Here is a 12125-nt window from a genome sequence, read left to right on the forward strand (position 1 = left end):
TAATGTTAAAAAATTGCAACGTATGTCATTGTTGAAATAAAATAACTAACTCCTGCAAAACAACAAGTAATCATCAGCTGAGACCGGGTGGCGCGTGGATCAGTCCCAGGAGAAGTGGGCGGCGGGTACCAGGCTGCCGGTCCTGGGGGCTTCGGGGGCGGAGCGGTGCGGGAGCGCGCAGAGCGCGGGGCGGGGACTCGCGGGGCGAGGCGCGGGGTTCCTGGGGGCGCGCGGTGCGGGGGACGGGACTCCTGGGGGCGCGCGGGACAGGGGGCGGGGCGGAGATTCCAGGGGCGCGCGGCCAGGCGCTGCGGCTGGGGCTCCTGGAGGTGGGCAGGACGGGGGGCGGGGCTCCTGGGGGCGCGCGGGACGCGGGGGCGGTGCGGGGGCACGCGGGGCGGGGGCGGGGTTCCTAGGGGCGCGCAGCGCGCGGGGCGGGGCTCCTGGGGTGCGCGGTGCTGAGCCGCGGCGCGCGGGGCTGGCGGGCGCGCGGGCGCGCGGGGGCGGCGGGCGCGGCGCTGCCAATCGCAGACGGAGGCCGCCCAGTGAATCATGTGGTGCCGGGGGAGGAAGTGCGGCTTGTTTTCTTTCCTCTAGTCGCCGGGCTCCGGGTGGAGAGAGATGCGCGGCGACCCCCGCGGGGGTGGCGGCGGCGGCGAGTCCCGATGAGGCCCGAGCGCCCCCGGCCGCGCCGCAGCGCCCCCGGCCCGATGGAGGCCCCGCCGTGGGACCCCCTCCGCAACGACTCGCTGCCGCCCACGCTGACCCCCGCCGTGCCCCCCTACGTGAAGCTCGGCCTCACCGTGGTCTACACCGTGTTCTACTCGCTGCTCTTTGTGTTCATCTACGTGCAGCTCTGGCTGGTGCTGCGCTACCGCCACAAGCGGCTGAGCTACCAGAGCGTCTTCCTCTTCCTCTGCCTCCTCTGGGCCTCCCTGCGGACCGTGCTCTTCTCCTTCTACTTCAAGGACTTCGTGGCGGCCAACGCGCTCAGCCCCTTCGTCTTCTGGCTGCTCTACTGCTTCCCCGTGTGCCTCCAGTTCTTCACCCTCACGCTGATGAACCTGTATTTCACGCAGGTGAGTCGCGGGAAGCCACGCCCGCGGGCGAGAGGCACCTGGCGGCGCGCGCCTGGCGGGGGCGAGGCGGCCGTGGCGGGCCGGTCCCCGAGCCGCAGGGCTGAGCGTGTGGCGAGGACAAAGCACGGGTTCTGGGCTGGTCTGAGCCCGGTTCCACCTGCAGGCCTTTCTCCCAGGTAACGACCTCCCGTTCGCAAAGGAGGCAAAGGAGGAGGAAAAGGGACGTGAGGGCTGGGGGCCACCCATTACCCGCTGCCCTCAGCTGGGCGCATCCAGTCGGGTACCGGTGGGAGGTGTGCCCACCAGGGAGACGTGAGCTCCAGCGTTTCTCATCTAGACCCTCATTCCAAAGCTTCGAAGCCCCAGCATGCACGTTGGTCTCTAGACTGGGGCCAGACACTGGGTTTTTGAGTGACGGGAGGGTGGGGCATTCCTGGTGGGGATGGGGTGCTGTGAGCTAGGCGCCCCACCGCTGACGAACTCCTCCGCAGGACTGTCCCACAGCAGCCGGGGTGCCACCACCCTGCTACCGCGCTGGTGCAGCGGGCGGGCTGAGCTCATCCGAGCGGCCCCGAGAAAAAGCCGTAAAAGTTGACTGCGGCGCTTTTATAGGCACACGGGAGTCATTTTATGGAGCATGTTGTTAATAAGCTAATGGGAGAAGCGCCAGTTGTCTTGGCTGTTGTGACCGTTGACTTAGTAGAGTCCTTTCCAAGCACTGTGTGAGGTGTGGCATGAAGGCGGAGCAGCACAAGGCCGCCATTGTCATCGCCGTCACCTCTGCTTCCCAGAAGCTGTCTGAGCCCTGAAGTGTCCGTTTTCGCCAGGACCCTGCCCGGGGGAAAGGCACCAACTGTGTCACCCGGCAAGGGGCGTTCAGAGCTGTCGTTTGGGTGGGCTTTGTGCCAGCAAGCAGTCCACTCCTCTCAGTGGTGGCCTTATATATTGGAAGAAAATGTCGTTGATTAAAAAAACGAAAAAAAGAGTAGTGGAGAAGGGCTGGCCCTAGGATGGGGGAACCCTGGACTGAAAATCTGGAGGAAATACCCTTGGCTGAAAACTAACAAATGGACTGTTCAGTAGCCAGTATAATCTTATCGAACAGGATCTCTGCTCAGAGCCTTCTCCTAAGTCCAGAGTATCAGCATATTTTCTGGTCCGTGAGTAATGTGTATCATCTGTCCAAATACTGCTTTTCAGCCCTAAAACCAGTTCAGGCAGTCAGCTACATTGCAGACGCTCCGGCGTTTTAATTGGATTGCAGGGAGTGATTTCAAGCAAGACACAAAGGTCAGGTAGGTTGATGTTACTTCAAGGACTGTGACGATGGACCGACTGCACGTGAAGATCTTTATACTGGTCCCTTTTTGAGAAAAAAAAAAAGTGCGAGAGGAAAGCGGAGGGCACTAGCACGGCCCTCCGGCGATCGCACGCGGATTCTGCACTGGGTCAGGGGCAGGGCTGCTGCACATTTTCTGCACCATCTGCTGGTTGGCAAGGAAGTGCTGAGCGAGGGAAAGAGTGACCGGCAGACAGCCTCTCAAGCCAGGAGTCCACAAGCCACCGCCCTGGCTGCTTTATCAATCTCAGGTCTTGTTTTCTGTCTGTCTCTGGGGTGGCTGGCAGGAGAAGGTGGCAGTGACTGCTGGCATCTCAGACCCTGGTTTCCTGACAAATACACTTCCGAGGGCATGATAAAGGGGCTGTCCTTTGACTCCCAGCTCCGACACCCCTCTCCCCCCCTCCCCTCCCACACTCCTCTTCAGCAGGGTTCTCGCCCACTGGAATGGCTGGGGGAGCCTTAGGGACCGCTGCTGCCCAGGCCCCATCTCAGAGCGTGTAAACCAGATTGTGGACGATGGGGGTCGTGGCTAACGATTAAGAAGCATGTGCTTGTGCTGGCCACGCACTAAGCGGTTTGGCTTACTGCGTCTTCACAGCCACCCTCTGAAGGAAGTACCGATGGTGTTCCCATTTTTCTGAGGATGGTCCGGGAGGTTTTATGACTTGCTCAGGGTCACACGACCATCGAGCCCTGGAGCTGGGAGTCACGCCCAAATCTGTGACGTCGGAGTGCAGGGCTTATCCTTTATGGCACAGTGTTTAAAACCTCTTATAATTACAGTGGGAAAACATACTTCACTCTGAACATCACAGCCCATCCTCTGAGAGCTTAGCATCCAGCGAGGGGAGGAAAGTGCGCTTCTGACACAGCTAAGGAATAACTGCAAGGCTTTTAGGGGAGCATATGTTTCAGCTTCAGGAGACGGGAGCAGGACCTGGGTCCTCAGCAAAGAGGTGGGTTTGCACTGTCTCCTGGGTGGGAGGGGGAGAGGGCAGTGGGAAGGGAGCAGTGTGCCCCAAGTTTGGTTCTGAGTGGAGGACATTTCTGTTGGTGCCACATCCTCTGTGGCTGGTCCAGGCCTTGGGGTTTGTGTGCGCATCTCACGAAAGCCTCCGTGATAACCTGGTAAGAAGGGTGCTCCCCTCTGAGGTTCAGAGAGGCGAGGTCAGGTGACCACGTGCCCAGCAGCCTGCGAGGCACCTCTGAGATGCATGTGGATGCTCCTGTCCCGGTTCCTGGGGACCTGGCTCAGCACCCTCCTCCACTGCTCCCTGGCCAACACCTTTGTGCAGGGCACACACCACACACTGGTACCAGCCCCTGTCTGCCTGGAGACACACATTCTTAGGGTAATCAGGTAATTGTACAGGCTCAATTTGATTTACTTTTCCCCAAAATCTCTCTTTTAAACCTCTGCTGGGTGCGGTCTGTCTTCTCACTGCCTGTCAGGTGGACCATCTCGCTCTCTGGTCATACTTGGTTATGAAAGCTTTAAGTCAGCCTAAACCTCCTGTCCACCCCCACCCCCAACGTCCAGGGCACACCTGGCTGAGCATCCAGGGCTTGGAGGAGAAGGGTGTGCCCTGCGCTCTTAGCCTCTCCCCCGCCACCTTTGGAATCTGGCTCTCCTGGGGTGGACCTGGGAAGGGGCAGGGTTGCGTCATGTGACCCTGCCTGCCATCTCCGGCCTGGCTCTGCCTCTCTGGGTGACTCTGCCTGTGGCTGTGTCTACGTTGGGGGACGGGCTTCATCCTGGCCCCTCTCCCCACCTCCCTTCCATCCCAGCCTCGGTGAGGGGCTGGTGCCCACCTTGCGTCTCCTCCCCGGCCCCCACCTTTACATTCTCTGCTTTCCTCCCATCTGCAGGAATCCCTAGTGGAAGCAGTGACTGCCCCCCAAGGCCCCAGCACCCTCAGACCTCCCTGACTGGCTGGCCTGGGCCAGGACTCCCTCCTCACCCACTCAGCCCTGATGTCTCCCCCGTTGGGCCTGCGCACGCCCAGCTCTGCAGGCATCTGTCCTCCTCACGGGCCTGGGGTGGAGACCGTCGTCTTCCACAGTGAGCACTGCTCTCCTGCCCACAGGCTGGTAACTTCTCCTCGGCTCCCTCTCCAGCTGCTCCAGCAGGCTGCAGATGTGGGGCAGCGGCCAGTGGTAGGACTGGTTCTGTTTGCAGGCCCCGTGTGGGGTGTGTGCACAGCCCCAAACCTGTGGGGCTCTCCTTGGAGCGCCAGGTGCTGAGTCCCTGTGTTTCTAGCTCTGGGCTCTGTCGAGGTGCAGCAGACGCCCCCCCCCCCCAGCTCCTGATGCTCTGGGAGGTGAGAGAGCCCCGGCTGGAGCAGAGGCCTTTCCTCCAAGGCCTGTTCTTCAAGCATCATGTGCTATGAATTGGCATTTTTAAGCGGACTTAGCGGGCAGGACCTGAGACCTGAGGTTCTTGGGGGTCTCTGCTCACCGGGCCTTGTGGGGCCCTCACCCCTGGCTGTAGAGCAGAGGCTCCCAGGCTAAGGCTGCCAGCTTCTGGGCAGGTCGTGGAGTGGTGGGGGGGGTGGAGTGCCCTCGGCAGTCCTGTCTCCCAGCTGTTCTCTGTCCACGTTGCGTGTCTGGACCTCAGACTCCTGGGTTCCTGAATCTGGTGGAATGCGGTGGGCTCAGCTTCCCGCTGCTGCAGCCTTGTCTTGAGCCTTGTGACGACTCCTCCTGTGACGGGAGAGGAAGGAGAAGTGAGCTGTCGGGGTCGGGGGAGGGTTGGTGCGTGGATGCTGACGCAGGAGCCAGGACCCACCACGCCTTAGAGGGTGGCTGGGAAGCTGCAGCAGGTTATTGTGGGTGCCTGAGGCTCATGGAGGCCATAGTGGGGGTCTGGGGTCATGGTGGGTGTTGGAGGTCATGGGCGGTGGGTGTCGGAGGTTGTGGCTGGGCCTGGGGTCACGGTGGATGTCAGAGGTCGTGGCGGGGTCCTGGGGTCGTGGTGGGCCAGTGGAGGCCGGTGAACAGGGAAGGAGCACCGGAGTGGAAGGAGCAGGGACCCTGTGGACAGAGCGGGGCCCGCCTGTGCTGCGCCTCCACAGCCCGTTACCGACCTGCTCCAGGAAAACGGCAGCCCGGGTGCCCCTGGGGTTGGGGCAGATTGGGGGTGCCGTCCGGTCCAGTGGCTCCTGTTCTCCAGACCCGGCTCTGACGGCCTCGAGAATTCTGGTGACCTGTCCAGGGTCACCCCAGCAGGCGTGCAGAGCCAGGACGAGTGCCAGGTGCACACCACACGCCTCAGCGGGAAAGGCATCCGGTCCTCGTCCCTGCAGACCAGGGACCAGGGGGTGGCTGAAAGTTGAATCTGGGGACCCTGTCTGCACCCCCACCAGGAGAAGGGAGGTGGGGGGTCTTAGGAGTAAGTGGATCTCACTACGCTCCTGGCAGTCAGTTTAATCAAGAAATGTTCCTGAATTGCATGTGCCCGGTGCTGATCTAGGACTTGTGAAGAAGGAAGCTTCTAGGCCTCTTGGCAATTGAGGAAGTAAGGAGCTTGGGAGCACATGAGGCAAGTCTTTGCAGGCCCCCAAGTACCTTGTCTTAGCTGGGCCCACACGGTTGCACAGGGGCAGGGAATCCTCACCTCTGCAGCACCCAGTGCTGGCTCCCTGGGGTCACTCACTCGCTGGCTCATGGCCACCAGAGCTCTGTGTGTGTGTGTGTGTGCACGCGCACACACATACACATGCATGCATGCACACCCAGGCAAGCACACACAGGACCAGGTGGAGTTTCTTACTAGCATTCAGTCTCCCATCGACCACCAGCAGCCCCAGGAAGTCACTTCCTTGTTTTCCTTCCAGAACTTCCCCAGAGAAGCAGCTTTCTAACTGTGCAGCCCGGTTTCCCAAGCTCTCTCCTCCCAGCACTTGGTCTTTATTCTCTCTGCCCCCATCACTGCTGCTTCGGTGCTGAAGGGCTCCCTGGCCAGTGTCAGGTGAACCAGATTTCCGTCCTGCCATCGGCCTCCGTGGGGACAGTGAGACTCACAGTGTATCTGAGATCCAGCCCCATTGACCTTGAAGCCTCAGCTCCCCACTGGCAGAGGCTGAGCTGAGCGCCGCCAGCTTGGTCCCCTCGGCTCCCATCCCTGGGTCTGGGGCCTGCACAGCCTCGCACTGCGGGGTTTTGCTGCATCCTTTGCTCCGCGGCCATTCCCAGGGTCAGACAAGCAGTGACTAGCAGGGGGGCGGAGGGTGCCGTCTGAAGGCTCTTCTCACCGCTCAGGCGGGTTGCTGGTGGCTGTGTCCAGCGACGTTGCCCTGCCCGCCAGAGGGCTGTGACGTACCCTCACCTGAACACCCGCACCTTCCGGTCCCCAGAGCCGTCGGCTGCGAGGTGCTGGGTGGGGCAGTGAGGGACAGGCTGACCAGAGAGGAGCACTGACAGACTTGATGGCCACGCATCCAAAGGACATCACTGAAACGGTCTGAGGTTTTTGAAAACATCACAGCACGTGATCCCAAGATCCGCTTCCGTGAGAGTCCTGCAGGAGGAGGGAAGGCTCCTCCTGGCTGTGTGTCTGGAGGGTCCGCTTCCCCGGGATGGGAAGAGCCTCAGCAAACTGCGGGCGGAGCCTGGTCCGTGGGCGGCTGCGGAGGTCTGCGAAGGCTTGTAAACATTTCATTTTTGACTTGTACTGTGTCTACGTTTAGAGTCTGTTAACCTCTGAGGACAGATGAGGTCCGAGTGGTTTTACCCTGTGAGTGGGTTGATTTCCTCGAACTCGCGTGCAGGGGTGACAGGCGCACACGTCAGTGTTCCAGGCCTTGTGCGCCACATCTGGCATCAGTTGCATGTTCCTTTTTTTTTAAACATCTCTTTTAAAAGATCAAAATGATTCTCAGCTCACAGGTCATACAAAAGCAGGCTTCGGGCTGGACTTGGTCCCTGGGACAAGGTTAGGACAAACGCTGGCGTGTCACCAAGCTCCCCCCTCACCTGACTGTGGCGTTTATTGGGGCAAGTCTTTCGGGCGGGTTGGAAACAGGCCATGGCTTCACGTCTGGTGGTTAGAGTGTCACTCACTCAGCACACAAATCTCATCGGTCACCTGCTCGCAGGTGTCTGGGGTCAGAGACAGTAAGGTGGAATTTTTGCCCGAAAGGGTCGTAGACTGCAGAGAAGGACAGACGTACATAGAGGTGGGGGTGCCTCCCACAGCACCCAGCAGGGAACCTCTCCCCGCCTGCCGGGAGCAGGGGCACACAGACCAGGGCTCCTGGGGGGGCACCTCTTGCGATGGCATCGCCACCCCCCCTTTCAGGACGGACTCACCAGCTGAGCTACACAGTTTGTAAAACACGGGGTCAACGTCCACACACACTGACATCAGCTGCCCGGGCTGCACTCTGCCTCCTGGGCTGCTGTCCAGCCCTGAGAGCTGTCAGAGGTCACTTGGCCCCTCAGGCGATGTGACAGTCTGTCTGTTGTGTGGGATGGGACAGGGCGGGAAGGAGTGGGGGGACAGACAGGAGAGAGTGTGGGCCGGAGGTGAGCAGTGCGGGCTTCTGCGGGCCCCCTGCCCGAGGCAGTCCCTCCCCACTTCCCCCTGCCCAGCCTCTGGCCAACCCCAGTCCGCCTTCTGCAGATTTGCCTGTTCTGGATACTTCACATCAGAGGAGTCATACGATCACTGGCCTTTTGTGTGTGGCTTCTCTCACGGGGCGTAGTGTTTCGAGGCTCATCCACGTTGGAGCACGTGTCGCTCCCTCATCCCTGTTAGGCTGGTGGTTCTCCTGTAAGTGTGACCCCCAGCTCACACAGCCACCTGTCCACCCAGGGTCACCGAGGTTGCTTCCCCACGTGCTTCTGAGTGCCTGGGGTTCTCGGGAGGCTGTGCAGGCCGGGTGCAGGCCAGAACAGACCTGCTAAATTCTGTGTGCCTGGTGTCGGCAGCCCATGTTCCATAGTGACGGCCCTTACAGAGGTGACACCAGGCAGGAGATGTTTCCGATAGAAGGTTGGGGACTTAATTCACTTTGTCACCTCTGTCATTCTCCCTCCAGGACATGTGTTTTCAAAAGAACCAGTGGCTTTGCTGCTCTTTAAGCATCCATCAAATCCACTTGCCCTGCTTTGCTACTGGCAGCTCCCTGGGGCCCAGACTGACACCAGGACGGAGCTGGGGGTAGCTTGGGGGAGGCTGGTCGCCTCCCCTCCCAACCCCTGGGGCCTCACGGAGCTGGGTCCCCGCTCTCATGACAGACGGCCCTTCACAGACTTGGTGGCACATGTCCTGTCCCCCCTGCTGGGGGTGGGGCAGTCTCAGCCCCTTCGTGGTTTCCTGGGGGATGTAGGTTTGTCCATCATGGTCCTGGTCGCCATCCCGGGGCCCTTTCCTGTGTCCCACGGTGAGTTGGGGGCAGACGCAGCAGACCCACGTCTCACTTCTCCCTCCACCCCCGCCCCAGAGCAGTTTCTGTCACCATGTTCCTTCCCTGAGGAGGGACCGGTGGCCGTTCTCTCGGGCAGGTCACAAGGAGCCCCGCTGACCCTCTTGGTCTGTTGCAGAATGCTGTGGACGGGGCAGCTAAAACACCAAAAACACCTGCCTCAGGGTCTGGGGACGGGACACTGGGGGAAGGGTGTCCGCGTGGCGGGGCTCCAGGGGGCCTCTGCCTGGGGCCGGCGGCCGCGCGTGTCCTCACGTCGGGGAGCGGCAGGCAGAGGGCTCCCGGGTGCCTTCGCTCAGAGCGCGGATCCCACCTGCGAGGGCTCCACCTGCAGGACCCAAGTGCCTGAGGCCTCCCCGCCTCACACCATCACACTGAGGGCGAGGATCTCAACATGTAATCTAGGGGGGGCACAGACACGCCGTTCGTGACAGACACCACCCCGGACTGCTCCCCGCAGGGGCAGGAGTTCCAGGGAACCTCAGATTTCTTCCTTCCCGGGCAGAACGTCATTTTCTAGTGGGGAAAAAAAACAGAAACGCGCTTTCACCGCTCACCGGTTTTGTCGTCTGTGCGTGACTTGCCGCGAGGACCGGGGAGCGGGGGTGCGACGTGTCTCCCCCGCAGGGGCCGGAGACCTCCCTTCCTGGAGCCTTCGGGGCCGGCTGGCTGGCAACCCAACTAAACCCCCTCGGCGGAGAAGGGTCTCCTCTGGGCTGTAGTGTGTCCGTATTTAAGCACATTTGGAACAATTATGGGCAGGGCTCTGGCTGGCGAACTGTGAGCTGTGTCTGTGGCAGGAGCGGTTCAGAAGCATAAATAATCATGAAGCCGGGGCCACGGCCATTCCCACCCTGAGCCCAAGCAGGGAAAGTCCTGCCAGGGAGTCTCTGGGCTTGGTGCTTCCCCGTCCGCCTCCGTGGGCTGGGACGTGCCTCTGCGCCTGCGGCCCTGGCTGCCCTAGGGGCACTGGGTCCTGTCCCTTCCCTCCTCTGAGCACGCGGGTCTGTGCCCACCCAGAAGCAAGGCTGCAGCCGCACCTGTGGGGCTTCGCGGGGCGGAGGACACAGAAGTCACCCTGATGAATGTTGGTACCCAGGCTGTTATCTCCCCGCCGGACACCGAGGCCCAGGGAGGTCGAGTTTGTAGGGGGCGAGCAAAGCAGGCCGATGACCGTGTAAGCCCAGGTGCTCGGGAGAGGCAGAGCGACGGGCGGCCCGGGTTCGTTGTGTCGCTGGTGACTTGGGGGCCTTTGCACGGGTGCCGCTGCCCCTCGACGGCACTGCCGGGCCTGCCCTCCCCAGGGTGGGTCCAGGAGCCCGCTAGGGCAGCCTGGCTGGGGCTGGTGCTGTCGGATGGGGCTGCCGTCCCATTTAGGAGGACAGGGAGGCCCTGGGGAGCCGACGGAAGAGAGGGGATCTCAGCTGGAAGCTGGAGCAAGGAGCCCCTTCAGGGAGCGAGGGGGGTGCAGATGCCCTTCTCGGGCAAGACCTCGTCCCTTCATCACTTACAGGAAGGGCTGAGAGGGGGGAGAGGTGTGGGCCGGGCTCCTGCCTTCCCAGGGTTCCCAGGCTGCCAGTGGGGGTAGGACACACACACGTGCACACACACGGGAGCCTGAGGAGGGCTCTCAGCTGCCTGGTCAGCTGACAGGAGGCTGGAGAAGGCTGAGGACGCTTCTGGGGGTTCTGGGCTTTGCGGAAGTTCCAGGGAGAGGCAGTGTCATCGGTCACAAAAGCGGTTTGCCTAAGTGCTGGGGGCTCTGGGTCCCGAGGGTGAGCAGGAGGCCATGCCGTGAGCGGGGCTCCCTCCCTGAACCTCCTGCTCACCGGATTCAAAGGCAGGAGGTGACGTGGTGAAGACCTCCCCTTGGGAGCCAGTCACCTCCCTGGGTGCCTGGCCAGCTGGGCACACAGCACGTCTGGACTCCAGGCTGTTGCCCCCCGCATCCACAGCGTGGGCAACACACTCCTTGTTTTTTCCTGGGGTTCTGTGGCTTTAGAAACTTGGATAGTGTCTGCAGACGTTGGAGACATCACCCTCACCCTTGCTTTCTTAGCAAACTGACCTGAAGTGCCAGACCCCTTCTGCTCTTCAGGGATTGCTGCAGAAACGGGGAGATCCTGCACTTGGATTCAGGGACCCCGGAAATTAAGAAAAATTCAGGTCTTGTCACCCCGCTCTGGTGAATGAGGATGCTCAGCGTCCGGAAGCAGAGTAGCGACTGTCACCCTGGGAGACCAGCGCCTCGGGGCTTGCATAATTTCCCCAGGATACCAGGAAGTGGGAGGCACGGTGTGTGTGGGGGAGGATCCTGAGAGCCTGCACTGAAATGCATCAGTGGTTCCTAACCTTTTTAAGCATGAAATTTCCTTTTATGGTCGAGAGAGCATCTATGACCACAGTTCAGTAGCTGTGCATTTAGAATCACACTTTGAGGACAGATGTGGGGACTCACGATAACTGGCGGGGACGGCAGATGAACGCTTCCGTAGTGCTTGCGAGGCGCAGGCACTTGGCCAAGGGCTCTGTGTGTGTTAATTCACCCGATCCTGACAAAAGCCTTTGGGATAGACACTATTGTTAGTCTCATTTTACAGAGGAGGCACTTGAAGCCCAGAGAGGTTAGGTAACTTTTCCAGAGTCACACAGCTGATCATCAGTGGAGCCTGAATTCACGCCCAGGTGAGCCGGCTCCAGAATCCACGCTCTTAACCATCCTGAGATGTTTCTCTGCTGGCGGTGGGCACACAGTTGAGGCCTGTAGACAGTGGATGCCCTGGCTTTTTTGTTTGTTTTTTTGTGTGTATGTGAAAGGCTTGAAATTATTTTTAAAGAACTTGGCACTATCAGATAACCGTGGTGTTAACCGTAAGTATGTGCACACAAGGAAGGCAGGCGTCTGAGAGACACAGCAGCAGCAGGCCCCAAAGGCTTGCACACTGCAAAGAAGGGCACGTCCTCTTGCTTTCTGGTTGCAGTCATTTTTCTTTAGGAAGCAGGCCAGCTTCCTCCAGGCAGTCCACCACCTTCAAGGTCAGCGGCTGTCCTTGTAGTGGCTCCGTGTCATCCGTATTTTGTGCAGAGTTGTAGGTAAGAATGCAGGCACTAGAGTCGCGTGTTTCAGCACCGATGCACTGTCAGCACCTCATGACAGGTGAACAGGCAAGTTGCAGACGGGTGTGGACGCCCTTCATTCAGATGAGGGAAAAACCATGCAAGGCGGGACCCTGGGTTGTTTATAGGAGTCAAAGGAGAAGCCTGCTTGGCTGTTGG

General features: G+C 60.5%; 1 protein-coding gene across 2 annotated transcripts in view; it reads left to right on the top strand.

The window, feature by feature from the left end:
• The first annotated feature begins 428 nt into the window (after nt 1-428).
• GPR137B (G protein-coupled receptor 137B) overlaps nt 429-12125 on the top strand; it is a 39504-nt gene continuing 27807 nt past the window's right edge. For both annotated transcript variants that reach the window (XR_012077290.1, XM_072971022.1), the window contains exon 1: nt 429-1079. Coding sequence is in view for 1 of the 2 variants with exons in the window: in XM_072971022.1 (XP_072827123.1) it covers nt 666-1079 (414 nt within the window). In the remaining variant the exon portion in view is untranslated. The remainder of the gene's footprint in view (nt 1080-12125) is intronic.

This window comes from Vicugna pacos, chromosome 11 (genome assembly GCF_048564905.1).
Source record: "Vicugna pacos chromosome 11, VicPac4, whole genome shotgun sequence".
Lineage (NCBI taxonomy): Eukaryota > Metazoa > Chordata > Mammalia > Artiodactyla > Camelidae > Vicugna > Vicugna pacos.